Source organism: Typopeltis vanoorti, chromosome 6 (assembly GCF_054136105.1).
Source record: "Typopeltis vanoorti isolate ZY-2024b chromosome 6, IOZ_Tvanoo_1.0, whole genome shotgun sequence".
Classification (NCBI taxonomy): domain Eukaryota; kingdom Metazoa; phylum Arthropoda; class Arachnida; order Uropygi; family Thelyphonidae; genus Typopeltis; species Typopeltis vanoorti.
The window spans coordinates 81,837,165-81,858,194 of record NC_143554.1 but is presented as its reverse complement, the minus strand read 5'-3'; the positions used below and the strand labels follow the sequence as shown (position 1 = coordinate 81,858,194).

The 21,030-nt window shown below is 35.6% G+C and overlaps 1 protein-coding gene across 1 annotated transcript in view; it reads right to left on the bottom strand.

The window, feature by feature from the left end:
- Window positions 1-21,030, bottom strand: part of LOC150105637 (putative N-acetylgalactosaminyltransferase 9) — a 67,373-nt gene that overhangs the window by 7,619 nt on the left and 38,724 nt on the right. The window contains exons 7-9 of the mRNA XM_090394277.1: window positions 13,703-13,837; window positions 4,698-4,811; window positions 150-293 (exon numbers count right to left, since the gene is read on the bottom strand). Of these exons, the coding sequence (XP_090250403.1) occupies window positions 150-293; window positions 4,698-4,811; window positions 13,703-13,837 (393 nt within the window). The remainder of the gene's footprint in view (window positions 1-149; window positions 294-4,697; window positions 4,812-13,702; window positions 13,838-21,030) is intronic.

Here is a 21,030-nt window from a genome sequence, read left to right as displayed (position 1 = left end):
CAACTTACACATTTCAAAGAACACATAAGTTGGGGTTTACTAGTAAGCTACTTATGTTACATTGCAAAGGCTATTTTTATTTCAGAAATAAAGTAAAAAATGCTTCACTTTTTTTGTAGAAAATGAACTATTAACACAAAAATATACACCTTGCTGTGACTCCATTCTTGATCATCTTTCTTTCCATGGCACTTTGACATCAGCACTTTCCTGTATTTTGCATTGCTGGCAGAAGATACCTCTGCACAGTTTTCTTCTTTTCTAAGTTCCCCATTATATGTGAGAGATAACATCTTCAAAAAAAAAAATAATAATAATAATAATTAAAATTTTTACCCATAAAGAAGATATTGCATATTTCAATGATCATTTTACAGTCAACTTTCACTATAGTAAACTTACTGTATGGGGGGGGTCCCGAAAAAAATTCCGATGTTATATTAAAGCTACCACAAGAAAGAATAACGCATATTAAAACCCCTTTAACCTCCATGGGGATTAAAGGGTATCTTATATCAGAACCTTTCAGCTTCCCCCCCCCCCCCCCCAAGCATAAGGGCTAAATGAATAAGCTGAGCAAATTTACTTCGAAACTTATATGACCACATCTAGATTACTGTGATCATGTCTAGTCACCTGGGTTTCTCAGGGATGAAAAAATGGTGGAGAGGATCCAGCAGCAAATGTTCAAGATGGTGAGTGGTCCATTCCATATGAGGATAGTTTGGAGTTTATGAATTACGAAAGTTGGTTGAAAGGCAAAAAAAAAAAAAAAAAAAGGGGGGGGGGGGGGCAAAACATTTAAGTTACTTTTAAGGATTTTATACGATGTTAACAGTGCATGGGGAATAATCAAGGGATATCCGGAAGAAGCAATATTACACTGTATACCCAAAATCAAGAAGATAAATTGGGTAAGCGTTAGATAGATGAGCAGTATCATTAACTCATGAACTAGAAAGTTGGCCAGCACATGGTAAGGAAAGCAAAATCAGATTATGAGAAGAAATTAGCTGAACAGGCAAAAGGAAATCCCAAAAAGTTTTATCATTATGTGGCAAACAGAAGAACGAATGACTATGGAAAGATGAGTGCAGATAGCAGAGAGGTAACAGAGGCAGATGAAATTGTTCAGCTACTGAGTGTTAATTTTGCATGGGTATATCGTTCAACTGAAGATGCTATGACAGGGACTGATGTGAGAGCAGAAGTTGATAAATTGGGGGTACTTAGGATATTCCAGAATCTGAATGCAAATATACCGTTGGATTGGATAGGATAGGATTATGGCTCACATTTTAAGAGAAAGTGCAGGGAAACTGGCTATGCCTTTGACTAGGCTGTTTAATTCTCAGCTTTGGAAGGAGGGTAAAATCATTCCTTTACATAAAGGAGGATCTAAATATGTGGAAGCAAATTATAGACCAATCAGTATCTCAGAGTGGTGGTAAAAGTACTGGAAAAGTTGGTCAAAAAGAGAATTGGTGGATAAGAATATGATACTCTGAGGGGCATATTCTTCGTGAGTGACCTATCCCTTCACATGGCTTTGTGAAGGGGTAGGTCATGCCTTAGTATCTATTGACTTTTTATAATAAGGTGACAACTGAGTTGGATAAAGAGATACTGCTAGATTTTGCAAAGGTATTTGACAAAATACCAAATGGAACTCTATTATGCAAACTGCAACAAATGTGGATGAATATGAAACTGGTGATATGGATAAAAGGGTGACTGATGGACAGATACCAAAAAGTAATATATGGAGGAGCAGAATCCAGGATAAGGCAGGTGACTAGTGGTGTGCCACAGGGTCATGCCTTAGTATCTATTGACTTTTTATAATAAGGTGACAACTGAGTTGGATAAAGAGATACTGCTAGATTTTGCAAAGGTATTTGACAAAATACCAAATGGAACTCTATTATGCAAACTGCAACAAATGTGGATGAATATGAAACTGGTGATATGGATAAAAGGGTGACTGATGGACAGATACCAAAAAGTAATATATGGAGGAGCAGAATCCAGGATAAGGCAGGTGACTAGTGGTGTGCCACAGGGCACTGTGCCTCAACCACTGCTGTTTAATTTGTACATAAAATGATATAGGAAATAATCTGAAGGGAGATATTCAGTTGTATGCTGATCATGCAAAGTTGGGTTAGGTAACAGTTAATCAAGGTGATGTAGAGCTTGCAGGATGATTTGAATATGGGTAAAATATAATGGGCGTCAATTTAATGTGGAAAAATAAGTGTAAAGTTATGCATTTGGGGATACAAAGATTACAAGCCATGTACCATTGAGGGAACAAACTGATCAAGCCAGGATGGAGGTAGTAGTAAACAGAAAGTTGAAGTTTAGAGGACATATTGCTAAAGTAGCAAGGGTAGCTTATAGTATTTCTTGGTTATTGAAGAGCATACTAACAAGCAGAGATAAGGGCGTTATTGTTCCTTTTTATAAAGCCTTGATACGGCCACATCTGGATTACTGTGGTCAGGTCTGGTCACCTCAGTTTCTTGGGGATGAGGACGTGATGGAGAGGTGAGTGTCCTGTGGAATTCTCCCTATGAGGATAGATTGAAGGTTTATTTTTTGGATTTCAAAAGTTGGTTGATAGCAAAAATGGGACGATGTGATAGAAACGTTTAAGTTACTTAAAGGATTTTATAGGATTGATGTAGATGAAATGTTTCAGCACCTCACTAGAGGAAGCAGAACAAGAGGTCATCCGTGGAGTTGGGTAAGAGTGTGGTTAGCAAAGGCATGAGAACTAAATTTTTCACTTTTAAAGTAGTAAATGAATTGGGTTGCCCAAGTCAGTTGTAAGCACTTTGTCTGTTAATGGTTTCAAGGAGAGATACGATAGATATTGTGTTGATAATTTTGTCTCCTACGATGAGGTGCCTGTGCAATAATAATAATAATTTGATGGAGATAAGGTTTTGGCCAGACTCTTTTTTAGTAGTTTGGTATAATGAAAGTTGGCAGTATAACTACTGTATTTTTTAATATTCCACACCCTATTAGGATGTCATGGCTTATTCTGATTTTCACTTTACCATGCTCATAATCTGTTGTCACAACTTTCTTTTCAACATATATACTGGGATCTTCATGTATATAATTTTCTCACCATGTTTACTAAAAGGATATATATATATATATATATATATATATATATATGATCCTTTGCTGTTAGTGAAAAATGAAAGAAGCAGCAGAGATTAGAAATATGTCACTAGTAGGTTGGTTCTCGTGATGTCTTTTAGATGAAAGAACCTGTTTAAATAGGTCTGAATCCTATCTAGGACGTGAGGAAGCTTTATAAATTTTTTTTTTCCAACTGAAGCCAAGTTGGCTATTCTTATACAGAAGTGTAAGGGTTTTTTCTTCTCACAGAACAGGCAAACTGGTCAAAAGAGCACAAACAGTTAATATAATACATTAGCCTCAGAGCCTTAGTTGCTTCAGCTATTATTCCATTCTTGGTAGAAAAATACAGATGTCACTCACAATTGCTTCAAGACTGAAAGAGGTAGAGTGCAGCTGTAATTAATGAAGATCGTTATCTAACAGATTCAGATTTCAATGCTATGAATGTACTCAACATTTATACTCAAGCACATATACTTTCAATTATAATAAAACCACAAGTTTTTATTTTTTTATTCTCTTCTTTCAGAAGTATTCAAATATAATTTGTTTCTCTGTAATATGGTATTAGGATAATAAATTTTAAAACTATTTCTCCTTTATAATAATTGCTTGAAAAGTGTCTACTGATGCAAGTCCAAATGCCAATTTTTGTTTTTATTAACAAGTTTCACACATGAACATGAGAAGCTGCACAACTTATAGCACATTAGGTGCCATGCACAGGCAAATACTGCCAACTGTTCCTATAACAAAACTGTAGTTGGTTATAGTGTATAAATGAATTTATAACGATGTTTGCCATGGAAACAGTTGGCAGTATTTGCCTGCACATGGCACCTAATGTGCTATAAGTTGTGCAACTTCTTGTGTGTGTGTAACTAATGTTAAAAAAAAATGACATTTTGACTCGCATCAGTCTCATAAGCATAATGCTATCTCTTCTCTCTCTCTGAGTTTGCTATAGAGTTGACTGTATTTCATAATACATGTTAAGAAATCATTCTGAATCATATTTTTAAAACAGTTTCCTAAATGAAAATTCCATCACATGAAACCAAAACAGTTCACACAAAATAAAACTCACTAAAGCATAACCCAAACATAACCATCCATTACTTCTTTATTTACATGTATTTTTTGTGACCACACTAACAAACCAGTATTATACTGTTAAATGACAGCAATATGATTTGAGATCAAAACTCATGAGAGCTATCTCCTGCTGTGTGATCCAGCTAACCACAAAAAGCTGCTGTCAATCTGAGAGCATATATCTCAACTACAAAAATTGCTAGTATTGCATATGAACAATAAGCAAAACGTGGAGAATATTGAGAATATATATTTAATTATGGCAACAAATTACAATCATAAGCTAGAAAGAAAGAATTCAATAATATCTTTTATCCTAATCTCATTATTGCTTTATTTGTTTGTTTGTTTGTTCTAAAGAGAACAGATATATGCAAAGATATTTGCTATCTTAAAACAAACTAATTACAACTTTATTATCCCTTTTTAATAAGACTTACCTGGTTCATAACCACTCCCTTCTGGCTTTTGCAAGGAAATAAACCAAGAGGAGAGGATTTATCTTCATTTCGATTCAAGGTATCAAGACACAAACGTGAAATAGGATTGCGAACCTAAAAACAGCATAGGCATAAAATGGATTTTACTTGGGAAATAATAATCTTCAAGAAATATACAGCAGAATCTCATTAATACAAATTTGGTTTACATAAAATTTTAATTTAGACAAAACAATTATTTTCCTGCCAATGTATAGACTTTTCTATGTAAATATTTATCTAAGAAAAAATTCAGTTAATGTGGATTACAGTGTTTTTATTTTGTGAGAAATAATGTTATTCTGTATAACTAATCGATAAAGCTTGGTACAATCCTGTTAACATTCTGTCACAAGCATATTCCGAGTTTGACTTTTCCAAAAAATGACATTGACAGTTCACAAAAGAAACCCCATAAAAACAATGAAATAAATATGGGGGGGGGGGGGGGGGAATTAATCCCAACAATTAAAATAATACAGGCAGCTAGCAGTTAAGAATGCATATAAAACAAAAATTGTGAAAGTGAAATGAAACAGATTCTGTCCTCAAAACAAATTAAAAACCCATGGACTAACTTTCAGCAAAAATAAATAAATAAAGGTTATGGAATTTTAGGACAGAAGTAAATTTCAATTTTTGAATTACATATTTCAGCAAAGTCAAGCGTGAAGTTTTTTCACTGAATTATTTATCTGTGCTTGCTAATTTCCAACATACAAAAAAAATATGATAATTAATCCAAAAGAACTACCTTCACCTACATCTGTAGGTGAATAGGAATGATCCTGAATGAATATTCTCTTATAAAAATATTTTGCACAAATAACTTCCTAAACTGCATACTCTACATTAAAGGATCTCTAGAGGAGGTAGGAGGAAAATTCAGTTTGTGAATGAATGAATGTGCAGCAACCAGAATAGAGACAATAAAGACAGTGATGTTTGAAAGCAATTTCATTTTAAATCAGCAGCTGAGAGAACCAAGTATAACTTTTGGCTGCATGTTATTTGTAATGAACTGCATGGCTGAAACTATTTAGCCAGTTCAAGTGGAACTACATTATTAGTCACGGAAATTCCTCTGGAAGGAAACCAATGCTACACTTCTGTCCAACTGATGGTAGTAATCAGAAATAAAAATGAAATATTTGCTTCACTATAACAATTAGAATAATTTTTTTTCTTTTTATGAGATATATAATTTTTTTTCCGGTGCTCTTAAAAGTTTAACATTAGGGTAACATCACTGATTAAACTCAATGCTAAAATCTAAATATTCAGTTAATTAGCTGAATTTAATTAAATCCATAAAGCTTAATAGGCAATAAGGCCCCAGGTGCAGATGGAATCCAGCGGAGTTAATTAAGGCCATAGGGGATGGTGGGATAAGTGTTTCATGGATTGATTACAAGAATATGGGAGATAGAATCAAGGCTAGAAGAAGTCATTTTTCATACCACTACATAAGGGAGATGTGAAAGATTGCAAGAACTATAGAACTTTTAGTTTAATCTCTCATGCAAGTAAGATTTTATTAAAGATCATTCTAAATGGGAGTGAGGCCAAAGTTGAGGTAGAGATCAGGTTTTTTTTTGCCTTAGACAGATTATAGAAAAGTATAAAGAATTTAAAGTCCCTATGGTAATGTGTTTCATAGACTACTCAGCTTTTGGCTGTGTTCAGCATGTGAAACTGTGGGAAGTAATGAAAAGAATGGATTTTCCTCAACATACTATCAGGTTGATAGCCAACTTGTACAGAGTGCAAGAAGACATCTTAAGAACAGGTAATGGATTAAATGATTGGCTTCAGGTTGGAAAGGGAGTTAAGCAAGGATGCCTACTTTCTTCTCACATTTTTGGTATCTATACTGAGGACATTATGCATATAGCACTGGATGAGCTCAAGACAGGAATTAGGATATGCTGGTGATACAATACTCTTTGTAATGCCAAGGAAGAACTAGGACAAATTTTTCACAAAGTTAATGAGGAGTGGTTAATATGGTTCTCAAAGGAAATGCAGACAGGGAAGCTCCTGAGAAACAAGCGTATCTTAATGGAGAAAGAATTGAGGAAGTCAGCAAGTTCGAGTACCTGAGATCATTTATTAAATGTGAAGAACTGCTGTTCTGAAAATGTCAGAAAAAGATTAGCAATGGCTAAAACAACAGTGGAAGGATGGATCTATCTCCACAAGAAAAAAGTTGAGGATTCTGGATGCAGCTGTTTGTCCAACAGCAACATATGGATGTGAAACCTGGAACCTAAAGAAGTCTGATAGATAAAGGATAGCTGCTTTTTGAGATGGTGTTACAGAAGGCTGTTGAGGATATCATATACTGAATGGTGGACAAATGGATGAGTCTAGAAAAGAATCAGTAGAACTTTAAAGCTCCTTAAGGAAACTGACAGAAGAAAGTTGAAATACTTTGGACACATTGAAAGGATGGAAGGAGCACTTCTCAAAATGGTAATAGAAGGAAAAGTTCCTGGAAAAAAAAGGAAAGGATAAACTGTCAATGAGATGGATGGTATGTCTGGAATTACTGATCTTCAGAGAGCTGAAGATCAGTAATTCCAGACACACCATCTACATCATCTGGTGTAGCATTGATGTCTAATGAACAGATGGATGGAAGCTGGCTATATACTAGTAACTAACTCTGCATATAATATTATTATTAATTTATTGAAATATACTTATGCTTTGACATACTGTTAACATAAAATTCTGACATGATATATATATATATATATATATATATATACCGTATTTGCCGGCATATAAGACGCACCCCTTTTTTGTACACATATTTTTAGGAAAAAAACTTTATCACTGAATATTATAATGAATTTACAGTAATTCAAATATAAATAATAAGTCTACTTTCAACAAATACCTAATCTAACTAGGAGTTAAAAGAGTACCCACCTTTTAATCTTCTTTGTCAAAACCCAGAAATTCATCTCCAGAGCTAAATGAAGAAATACTTGAAACCTCTTCTAAATCAGAATCTGAGTCATACAACAAATCGTCCTCTGTACCATCCAGTGCATTACTAATACTACACTTCTTAAATGATTTAACCACTGTCTCAGTTTTCACAGCATCCCATGAAGCTTTCACCCAAACTTGTGAAATGCTGGGCCTCTTCCTTCTTCCTGATGGCATAACATCAAAATCTGAAGACTGCATCCAGCTGTTCCACTTCTCCTTCATAAATCCCTTAAATGGTTTATTAATACAGACATCTAAAGGTTGAAGCTGACTAGTTAGACCTCCTGGAATTACAGCTAACTGAGTTTTCAATTCCTTGAGATTATTTTTAACATCTGTTCGGTCAGAACGAAACTGATCCCATACTAGCATTACAGGTTTCTTCACGGTCCACCAGGGCACCTAGACCAAATTTTATCTATCCATAACTTCATTCTTCCTCAATTCATCCAGCCTTTTGCGTAAACATGTAACAAACACTCCTTTAAGCAGTTTTTCTTTGGGTAGTGTCTTCCTTTTAAAAATGAATAGTCATCATCATCATCATCAAATTCCTGCCATGTACCCTCAAGGGGAGGGAGGGTGTACAGGATATGATATGAAAAAAATTACATCATTACTAACTTCCTATCTACAATTTTCCTCCAAATCAGTCTGTTACTTGTCAAGACTCCAACATTATCAGATCTTATATTTCTATCTTCTAAGGCACTTTGTACCATATCAATCCACCTATATCTTGGTCTTCCTCTTGGGTCCTTTTGCTGCCAACCTAGCAGAGAACACTTGTTTTGCTAATCTTTCATCACCCATTCTGTTTAAGTGACCATACCACCTGAGATTAGCTCTGCTAATGCATTCCTGGATGCTGACAATGTCAAGTTCTTTCCTAATATCCTCGTTTTTAATATGATATTGCCATTGATGCCATCTGTTCATGCCTCTAATCTTTCTCAGGACTCTCATATCTGCGGTCTCTAGTCTTTGGTAAAGTGTTTTACTTCTGACCCAGCTCTCTGATCCATAAGTTAAAACTGGTTTGAACACTGTCTTGTATACAGCTAATTTAGTGTTCCGACTAATTTCTCTCTTATTCCATATGAATTTATTCAAATGACTTCCCACCATACGAGCTTTGCTGATTCTGTTGTCTATTTCTATATTTAATTTACCATCTTCACTAAAAATCGTGCCTAAGTAGCTGAAATGTTTTACTTGTTCCACAGGTTCTCCATTCACAATAACACAGTTGACATTTTTAATGATTCTGCCTATTTTCATTGTCTTTGTCTTTTTATTGCTGACCTTCATACCATATCTATTACAACAGTTATTCAATTTAGTCAGAGAATCTTGCAGACTTGTAGTGGATTTACTTAGAAGTATAACATCGTCCGCATAAAGCAAAGAGCTGACATTAACATCTCCAATTTTGATATCATGTTTAATACCACTTTTGCTCTTTTCTCTAAATTTTCCCAAAATATTTTTGTATGTCTCGCAATCATTTCCTACTCTGCTATTTAGATCCCCAACAAGGACCAACTTACCAACTTTTCCTTTTTCATTGTATCAGTTGCTTTTTCTAAAGCCTCAAAGAATTCCTCCACTTCTACCTTAGTAGAACCTTCTGTGGGAACATAGGTACAAATAAGTCTCATTGTCCAGTTCCCTATTCTCATATTTGCCCACTTTACTCTACTTGAGACTGACTGCCATTCAAGAAGATTAGCCTCGTATTTTGTGTTGAATACTATGGCTACTTCTTCTTTTCCTTGATTGTCATTGCCTGAATATAACATTTTGTATTTATTGCTCAGAAAGGTCTCACCAGTTTTTGTCTTTTTTGTTTCAGTCACCCCTATTATGTCGATCTGGTACTTATCTAATTCCTCAGCTAGCTCCATTTCTTTGCCATTAAGGCTTCTTATGTTGATAGTACTGATCTCTAACTCTGGTGATGTTGAGTTGGGGTGTGTTTTCAGATTTGTTCCAGTAGCTGACTTTTTGCTGTTCGCCCTGGTTCCCTGACGAAAACAACGGGGGCCTATGAGAGCACCTATGAGAAAAGTGATCTGTTTCTACATTATCCTCTTTTTATAGACACTGGTCCAATGAATTTGCTACTACCTTTCCTCCATGCTCTATCATGTAAAAACTAGAGCAGCTCTAACCAATATCCATACACAGTCAAACTGAAATATTTCAAAGCAATGTCTGTCTCATCATCTTCCTTCATTTCAACTAACTCTGTTCTTTGAAATAGCCTTTTCCATACATCTTGGTGGGATTGTCCTCACTTGTCTACATGGCACTACTGTATTATAGGTGCTGTGACCTATCATGTGGGGAGCAGGCTCATTTTCTGACAAATACACACTAAATTCCCCATTTTTCTATTGCAGTTTTAATGACCTATTGATTTATCTCATCATCATCAAATTCCTGATATGTACCCTGAAGGGGAGTGTACAGGATATGATAGCACTACATGAAACAGTATCTACATGAAGGGGTGCTTAAGGGTCAAAGCTGTATAACAGAGGAGACTTCCACATAGCTGTTGAAAGTTTCCCTGGTGTTGTACCACCTTACCCCAGTCCTGAAGATACTTTCAGGCGCAAACTTTGTTTGCTCACACTTGGATAAAGGATTAAACTAATTTTATTATACATTTATTAAACTTCCACATAGCCTTTAAAGGAATGCAGAGAACCGATCAGGGATTCTGACCTCATGTCCAATTCCTCAACTTCTTGTGGTGCACCCTGTTAGGCATCTACCTGGATACTGAACAAATGAGGATGGGCTAGCAATTTGGGATTTAGCCAACCAAATTGTATTTTTATTGACTTAAACCAAAATATAAAATGATGGTACAACATGACAGAATTTCGTGATGGCTGGGGTGTCACCCAGTTAAACAAGGTCCCATTGTTTTTGCCAGAGAACCGGGGAAAACAGCGAAAAGTCAGCTACTGGGCCAAATCCTGAAACACACCCTAACTCAACATCACCAGAGTTCAAGATCGGTATTATCAACATAAGAAGCCTGAATGGCAAAGAAATGGAGCTAGCTGAGGAATTGGATAAGTACCAGATCGACATAGTAGGGGTAACTGAAACAAAAAAGACAAAATCTGGTGGATTTTTCTGGCATTAACCTAATGTCTTTTCATAAACAGTTCGTATCCTGGGAGGAGGAATAACATTAGTATTATTAACAGGCCTTCAGGGAGGCCATATATCATTCACATCAGCTTCCATACTTTCTCTTGAATTCATTCACAGCAACTGCACTCACCATCTCCAAAGGCAGGCCACTAAAATCATGCACTGCACTATGAGAGAAAAAAATCTGGCTGTCATCCCTTTTTTCACTGCATTCACTCTCAACTTCCATGGATGCTCTCTCTTCTCATCCTCCATAAAATGAAAAATTCCATCTACTGTTATCCTGTATATAATATTTTCAAAAGTTTGTAGAACTATCGCATCACTCATCTTTCTACTCTCTCCTAGTGTCTGCAGTCCACAAATTCTCAGGATTTCAGGATTTGTTTTCAAAATCTATATTCCACACTTTGCAATATCATCTTTAAACTCCCCTTTAAATTTTCTCCACTGTATCTGCAAAGGCAGAAACACCTCAGAAAACCAGCAGAACGGATCTGAGCACAAGTCTAAGTGAGGTTGTATCAGAGCTTTGTAAAGAGAGAAAATAGTTTCCATACCCTTACAACATGTCACTGTTAATTTCAGCATTGCAATTATCCTCTTAGTTGTATACGCAATCTCTGCTATATGGTACCTAAAGTTCAATTACCTATTCACTAAAACCCAAGCTCTCTGACATTATCAGTTTTTTCTAGCATAATCCTGCAAATATAATATGCCCTCTGATATCTCATCATTCTAAAGTGCATAAGATTATATTTACTAATATTGAAATGACATCCATTTTCACATGCCACACAATTCAGCCTATTCAAATCATTCTGCAAGTACTACGTATCAGGGTGCATCACTGATTACCATAACTATCTTTGCATCATCAGAAAATAGGAAGGATTTCATAGGAGAAATGCTAATATCATTAATGTAAAAACTGAATAACAATGGAAAAAGGACTGAATTCTAGGTAAATTAATAGTCACCTTAAATCATGCAAACTCACATCCCCACACACACCACTTTTTTTATATCTGTCACTCAGCCATTCTCTTCTACAAACTAGTGATTTATAATCCAATCCTATATCCTTCAACTTATGTAACAGCCTTCTATGATGTATGCTATAAAAAGCTTGAGCAAGACCAAAAGTATCACAGTGTATCCATTCTCCCTTGTCCAGTTCAACTGTAACATTATTACAAAATGTGAGCAAGTTATTCAAACATGACCTTCCCTTAGAACTCATGCTGTTCATTTCAAGGTATAAATTCTCTGTCAACCTATTTCTTTATGTAAGCTCTTACTAACTTTTCCAAAATCTTCACTGCCGCTCCGTTGATATTCATAAGTTAATAGTTAGACACATCGGTCTTTGCACAATTGGATTATCACACATTTTTTTCCCATTCCTATGGAATCTTCCCTGTGCTGAGATTCAAATTATATAACCAGATCAAAGACACAATGCCAGTTCAGCTGAACAGTCTTTTTGGCATTTTTCTGATATCCAGTCAGTTCCTATTGCTGAATTCTTATTCAGTTTATGTAATAACTCTAGTGCCTCTCCTTGTACAGTTAAGTTATTTTATACACTGTAGAATAGCATTCATGTTCTAATCCAAATTTAGTAAAGTTATTATTCCACATTCATTCTTTCCTTTACCTGCAACATAATGATAGAATTATTCTGAGTTATCTTCAGCTTGCAGAGCCAGTTTTTATTTTCAGACTTAGCCTTCTACACAATACTTGTAACTCTTTCTGGTCTTCAATTATTAAAATAATAATTAATAATTGACATCATCTCCTTATGCACATGACAGTCCTTCCACATTTTTTTTTCTTAAGAATTGCTTGCTTAAAATGAAAATCCATCATAGTATTATTATATCTTGTATGTTGTTGTAATTACATAATTCAGGGTTCTTTTATTCCTGCAAACACGTGTCATACAATATGTTTTATCAATAAAAGTTCATTAACTGATTTAACTATGGAATAAAAAATTTATTAATCATATCAAAACCTTGAAAAGTGCCAAGAATGGAAAAAACGGATAGGGCATCTTAAATTTAAGGCCCTTACATGAGTTATATGAATAGTTTTGTGAACAATTTTTAAGAGTTGTTGCCCTTTGTCTCAATGATTTTTAAATCTCTGAACATTATTATTATGTGACACCTCCAAGAAGTCCAAAGACTCATCGAGGGAAAGTACCTACTCTGCAACTCTCTATTTCCACCAACTACAGGCCATCCCTGGCTACAGCAAACCGCATCAAATGATAGAAAACAGCAGTTATCTATCATGATGTACAAAAAAGCAGTGCAGCTACAACTCCTTACCTAAAATATCAGCAATTAATTTATGAGTAACAAACTGCTTGCTGAGTTTAATAAACCTGTATTTTTCAATACTTTTCAATGGGATCCAAGCAACTTTTACACCTAAAATAAGCAAACTAGATTCTTGCTAATAGCAGAACTGACAAAAATGAAGCAACTAAGAATAACCTAAAATTTGCTGTTTTTTTAACTCAAATAAACATACAAATTTAAGATACATATCAGAAATATTTTACAAAATCTAGAATCCCTGTTTTGAATTCATTTCTATGATTTACAAAAATGTGAAATGGAATAAAAAGAAAACAAAATCAATAAATATATATATAGCACATAAATTAGATATTTACAAATTGTAGTGTAAAATCTAGTCTAAATTAGAAAAAAGTCAATTTCAAGTACATCACTAATTAAAGCTACTCAGATTATTTTTTTTTTACTCACTGTTCCATAGCCAATAACATTCTGATCAAGGACAAACTTCTGAGGATAAATATTCTTCAAGTACCAGCTAAAAGGCTTACACTTTAGTTTTTTCTTAAGAGCCAGCCTAGTTGATATATCGCCATAATCAATACCCTGAAATTTTTATATGAATAAATTACTGCACAAACACTAAACTTTTCTTTTAAAAGTCTTAGAGATCACACACAAAAAAGATGCACAGTTCTTAAAAAAAGTGACATACAAGAATTTTGGGGCCTTAATTTGAAATTTCAGAAACAACTAACAATGTCAGGATAAAAAAAAAAGTTTTAAATATAATATGCCCACACTTTGTAGAGCTCCGCTTCGCTTTCTGCCAAGAATAGTTGATTCATGCTGAAGGGGAGAAAGAAATGAAGGGTGTGCAAATTTGTTGCCAACATGCGAAATCACGTACTTTCTTATCTGTCGCTGTACTATTTAACTACAATGTTCATAAAAGAAAAGCTAAATTTTCTGACCTGTAATAATAAACAAACTCATCCCAGAAGACAGATTGGTTACCCTATTATTGTAATGGATTCTCCTTTTTGTGACATGCGCAGAAGTGTCTCGAATCTGTGGGCGCACCATACCAAAAAGCGGGGGGGATATAGAAGTTGACTCTCACTAGGGCAAATGGCATTATAACAAACTTGCTCATTATTATAAACTTTCAAAAAATCCAAACCAAAGATTTATTTAAAATTACTATAAAAAAATTCACTATACAACTGTTCACTATAACTAATTTTATGGTCCTACAAGTTTGTCACAATGAGTTATCAACTGTATATCTTTCTTTGTATTTTAAGTTAAATATAAGCTATTATTTATCATAGCCTGGCTACATATTTCAATAAATATGTTGAGATGTTGTTATTCATATCTTAAGCAGCACCATAAGAATAAATAAATATGATATTTATTAAGTTGCTGAATATTTGGCTGGAAATCCTCTGCGCTTGGCCACATGAAGTTAGACTTATAGTTCAAGTCTAGTCGCTGAGTGGAGGTACTTTATATAAGCCTTTCTTCGACTGGTTCCCAAGTTAGTAGTCTCTGGTAGAGGCAAGCAGGTTCTTTCAACCTGAAACCCAGGTTTTTCATTCAGTAAACTCAAGAAAATCGACTGTAGAACCCACATTATTTCAGACACTAACATATCCTGTTAGGGTTAGGTACCAAGAGATGGCAGCACTTGTTTGCCGGTCTCTTCGCTGGTGGCTGCATATAATTAATGATAGACATGGGCCAGCTACTCTGATTGGCTACTGGTGGAGATTGAACTGCTCACTCAGTCTCCAAAAGCTAGATAGGGTTTAAAGGCCTTGCCTACTGCCTATACAGGAATAAAAAGGCATTAGCTTATTTATATATTTTTTGATACTCACTGCTATTATCATAACTATTATTTTTAAGGAAATAATGTATACTAAAATATTAATTATAAAAACTTTAATTAATACTTTCCTATATTTCAGCAATGTTACATTGCCATCATCAAGGATCAGTGCATGCAGGCACTAGCACTGGGCAAATAAGATTGGAAAAAAAAAAAAAAAGGCAACTAAAGTCGGGCCTAAAGTCCTAATTGGTGCACCCTAGTCTGCTAAATTGGATAGTCTAGGTCGATGGGCTAAGATCTGAGGATTAATGCTTCCCAAATTTATAGCAATCTCATGCATCCAAATTTGTTGAGGTTTGAAAAGTTTTTTAGGGCTGAAGCAAATTTGAGAGACAGACTTTTACATTTGTATTTGCTGTGTCGTAATAGAGTGGTCTTCTTCCAGTGTATCCTGTAGTGGGTGCCCAGAGCATGATCAGCAAGTCCTGAGTGGCTGAATTGGTGGAACTGCATGTAGTCCTTGTGTTCAGAAATTCTGATTATTGGATGTCCTGCCTGTGTTCTCATAAGTATACGACAGTTTGTAATTGCAATGGACCTGGTAGGTTTAGAGAATGTGGCTGGTCTTTGGCAGAGTGGATAAGGAATGCAAATTTTTTATATGGTCTGAAGATGGTTGTATTTCCTTAGGATTTTTGTCAATTTTTCGGATGTGCCCAAAATATATGGAATGGTGATAGATCTTGAGTAATCTCTGCTTTGAGGGGAAAGGGGAGAGAGAGGGATTGCAGTTACAAAGTTTTAATATTTGGGGGGGGGGGGAATTGTAGCCATTGGCTAAGAAAGTTGAGAACATGATCAAGTTCAGTAGATAGGACACTGTTATCAGAACTAATTAATTTTGCCTTGTTATATAGGATTTTTAAAATCTCATATTTGGGGGGGGGGGGAGAGTGAAGTGCTGGTGAATGTATCTATCAGTATGCATAGGTTTTTCTATAATGGAGAATAAGGGATGCCAATTTTCTATATGGTCTGAAGGTGGTTGTATTTCCTTCGGATTTTTGTCAATTTTTTGGATGCGCCCAAAATATGTGGAATGGTGATAGATCTCTGCTCTGAGGGGAAAGGGTTCTTTCCCCTCAGAAGTTCTTTCATTATGTGGCAAGTAAGAGGAAGAATAACTATGGAAGATTAACCTTAATGAGTGATGATGGTCATGAGGAGAGAGAGAGAAGCAGATAAAATAGTTGATTTTCTGAGTGACCACTTTGCAAGCATATATCTTCCTAGTGACGTTACTGCTTTAATCTATGTGACAGACACTAGCATAGGAACACAGGTGGATGAATTGGAGGTTCTCAGGATATTGCAGAATCTCAATGTAAATACAGTTGTGGGATTAGATGGAATATTAGCTAGGGTTTTGCAAGAATGTGCAAGGGAACTGGCAATGCCTTTGACTAAGTTGTTTAATTTAAGTAGAGTTCCAAGGGACTGGAAGGAGGGCAAAATAATTCCTTTGCATAAGGGAAGTTCAAAGACGAGAGTAGCAAATTATAGACCAATCAGTATCTCAGGCATGGTGGTAAAAGTTCTGGAAAAATTGATAAAAAAAGAGAATTCAAGAATGGGTAGATAAAAATATGGTACTGTATGAAGATCAACATGGCTTTGTTAAGGGTTGGTCATGCTTTAGTAATTTACTAACTTTTTATAATAGAGTAACAAGCTGAGCTGGATAAAGGAAATAGCTACAAGATGATTTTGCTAGATTTTGCAAAGGCATTTGACAGAATACCACATAGAATACTGTTACACAAATTAGAACAAATGGGAATGCATTTGACACTGGTTAAGTGGATAAGAGGGTGGCTGCTGAACATATATCAAAAAGTGGTATATCGAGGGGGCAGAATCGAGGCAAAAACAAGTGACTAGTGGTGAGCCACAAGATTCGGTGCTGGGACTATTGCTGTTTAATTTGTACATAAATGATATACGAAATAATCCGTGGAGAGCTTGTAGGAAGATTTAAACAAGCTGTCAGTATGGGCAATTTAATGTTGAGATATGTAAAGTTATGCATTTTGGGACAAATAGATTACAAGCTGTGTATCACATTGATGGCACTGTACTCCAGGAAACAGATGAAGCTAGAGATTTAGGGGGGGTGGTAGACAGAGAGTTAAAGTTTAGAGGACATATTGCTAAGGTTGCTAAATTAGAGACCATAAGATTACTTGGCTAGTGAAGAACACAAGGAAGTTGTAATTCCTCTTCATAAGGCCTTGATACACCCACACCTGGATTATTGTGCTTAAGTCTGGTCCCCTGGGTTTCTTGGGGATGAGGAAGTGGTGGAGACGATTGAGAGGTGAGACCAAGATGGTGAGTAGCCTGAGGAATGTACCCTACGAGGATAGATTAAAGGTGTGTGGATTGCAGAAGTTGGTTGATAGGAGAAAAAGAGGGAATATGATAGAAATGTTTAAGTTGCTTAACGGATATTAAGATGGGTGGAGTACTTATCAGATCTCTATGATGATGATAATGGTAACATGTTGGATGATTCACGACACCTTAAGTTAAACGTAACAACAGATACCACTCTACCCACAAGAAAGGAGGTAAAACATATAATTAAGAATCTTCCTAATAATAAATCCCCTGGGTGTGATAATATTCCGGCTGAGCTGCTGAAAGCTTTGACTGGCAATAATAACAACTATTTAGTGGAATCCATTCAGGACATCTATAAAACAATACAATTACCTGAAGTGTTTTTTTTTACATCTATCTATATACCAATTCCAAAGAAACATAATGCACAAAATTGTGAGGATTATAGAACTGTGAGCCTAATATCCCATGCATCTAAAATTATTTTAACCTTCGTTAACTAACAAATTGAAAGAGCCACAAGCAGTGAATTGAGTGAACAACAGAAAGGCTTCAGAAGAGGAATGGGAACCATTAATGCTATCCTGGAACTAAAAATACTAATAGAAAGATCAATTGAAAGAAATAGGAACATTTATATATGCTTCATAGACTTTCAGAAGGCTTTTGACCCGGTAAAACATAATAAAATGTTCAATATATTAGATAAATTAGACATAGAAGATCATGTACTTAAGATTATAAAAATGATTTACACCAAACAGAAAATGCAGCTGTTTAACTCTGAGACTACTGAAGTGAAAATAAAGAGAGGAGATGAAAAAGATTGAAAAACAAAAAACAGGAATTAGTATCAATGGTATAAAATACAACAATCTTAGATATGCTGATGATACCATTCTAATAGCTGAAAACAGAAACAAATTAATCAAATTACTGCAGCTACTAATTGAAGAAGGTAAAGAATTTGGATTAGATATTAATGCAAAAAAAAAATAATTTATGAAAATCTCAAAAGGAAGTAGATAAGAGCCAGAAATATTCATAAACAATACGAAAATTGAACATAACAGAATACACATATTTAGGCACCTACTTTACTGCAGGTGGAAAGCAAGATAAAGAAATAAAAATAAGAACAGCCATAGCTAAAGATGCATTCTGGAAAAATAAAGATCTGCTCAGAAGTTCTGTGAATATCGAGACAAAGAAAAGAATGATAAGAACATTAGTGTGGCCAATTTTCACATATGGAAGTGAGACCTGGATATCCAAGAAGAGAGTAAGGCAACAGATAATGGCCTTTGAAATGTGGTACTATAGGAGAGCTCTGAAAATCCCTTGGACAGAACATGTGACAAATACAGATGTCCTACAGAGATTAAGAACACAGAGATCTTTATTACAGGAAATGATCCAGAGAAAGATGAGATTGGTAGGACATGTACTGAGAGGTTCAGCAGAACAGAGGATATTAACAGTTTTAGAAGGAAAAATTATGGGAAAAGGATCACATGGCTATGCAGAAACAAAAAGGAAAGCCACCAACAGAGAGAACTGGAAGGACATGGTGCTACACCCTCTGGCTGAGGAAGCTACATGAAGAAGAAGAAAAGGATATTATAGGATAGATGCAGGGGAAATGTTTCAGCACTTCACTAGAGGGATCAGAACAATGGGGTCATCCCTGGAAATTGAATAAAGGTGTGGTCAATTGGGGTGTGAGGATTAGATTTTTTGCTTAGAGAGTGGTGAATGACTGGAATGGGTTGCTAGAGTCGGTTGTTAGTGCTTTGTCTGTTAACGGGTTCAAGGAGAGGTGTAATAGATTATGTGGATAGATTGGGTCTCCCACGATGAGTTTTTGGACTCCATGAAGGTGTCCGTACAATAATAATAATTCCCAACACTTTCTTAGGCAATGGCTGCAATCCCTCCCCCCCCCCCCCCCCACACACACACAAAAAAAAATTAAAACCTTGTAACTGCAACCTCTCCCTCCCCTTCTCCTTCAGAGCAGAGATTACTCAAGATCTATCACCATTCCATATATCTGAGGCGCATCCAAAAAATTGACAAAAATCTTAGGGTATGTTGTCTGGAGTTAAGGTAACTCCAGACAACATACCCTAATTGAAGTGATTTGAGTAGTTTAAGTGATTAATTGGTGAAATTCATTAAATAAAATAACTTAGATGTACATGATGAGAATTATAATTCAGCGGATATGAGTAGAAAAAAGAGAGAGGAATGCTATTGAAAAAGGAGATATTTAAACTATGAGATCAATGGTATTTGAGAATTCCTATATGAACCGATCAATTTTAGAATTACTGAATTATAATCCAGTGTGTTACTGTGGTAGAGGAACTAGCAACAGTATTATGGGAAAGTTACTTAGTAAGATAAGAAAAAAGCAAAGTATTATTAATGAAAGATTTTAACAAGGGACAAAATGACAGTAAAAGAACGGTTTTAAATTTTTGATTGATAATTATCCAAACACATGTGAACCTATTAGAGAAGGAAAGATCATGAATATAATACATCATAAGAATTATGAATTAATCTTTAATTATCTTCAGTTCCGATGTGATTTCATCATCATAATGATCACTCATTTGACCTTGGCAAGGGAACTGGTGTTCATTATTCATAATTAAGAAGCACAGTATGTTATTTCAAAAAAATTAACTCTGAAGGCATGATAACAGCATTAACAAGTATTAAATGGAAGTATTCTTTAAGCAATGATATTAATATGAAAAGAATAACACGTCATCCGGATATGGAAACAGAGAAATTTAATGCACATGCAAACATTCCTCTTCTAGTTGTACAGATCTTGCAGGCAGAGATGCCGAAATCTTTGCCATCGCCAACGACCTCACACAAATTGTTCACAAGCTGACTAGAATACCAGATAACCCAAATCACTCCCCAAATACCCTAGACCTCTTCCTTACAAACGATCCTTCCAAATATACAGTGAATGTAGTGAGTCCCCTGGGTAATTCTGACCACAACCTAGTGCTCATCTCCTGTCCAATGCAACAATGCTCACACAGTCACACCTGCACAAGAGTAGTCTGGCATTACAACAGTGCTCAATGGGACAGCTTCCGAGACTACTATGCTTCATTCCCATTGGACTACTGTTTGCAGTCTTCCAATCCTAACATATGCACCGAACGCATCACCAAAATAATCCTCACTGGCATGATAACATACATTCCCCACACCACTCTGAACTCCTGTCCCCTATCCAAACCCTGGTTCTCCAAAAAATGTGCCAAGGCTGTGCAAACGAAAAATCAGGCATACCACAACTGGCTCAAATGCCTTTTGGTCTCTTGCCAAAGCAATTGGTCGCAACTTTTGCCCTACACTACTCCCCTCCCATCATACCCAAATGGCTCAATTGCAACATCACCCACAGAAAAAGCTAATCTCCTGGCTTCACACTTTGCCTCCAATGGCAAATGTCCCCCAATCATTCCAACTGCCCAATGCACAATGCCCCCTGTATCCTTTTTGCCAGAAAGAGATCATAAAC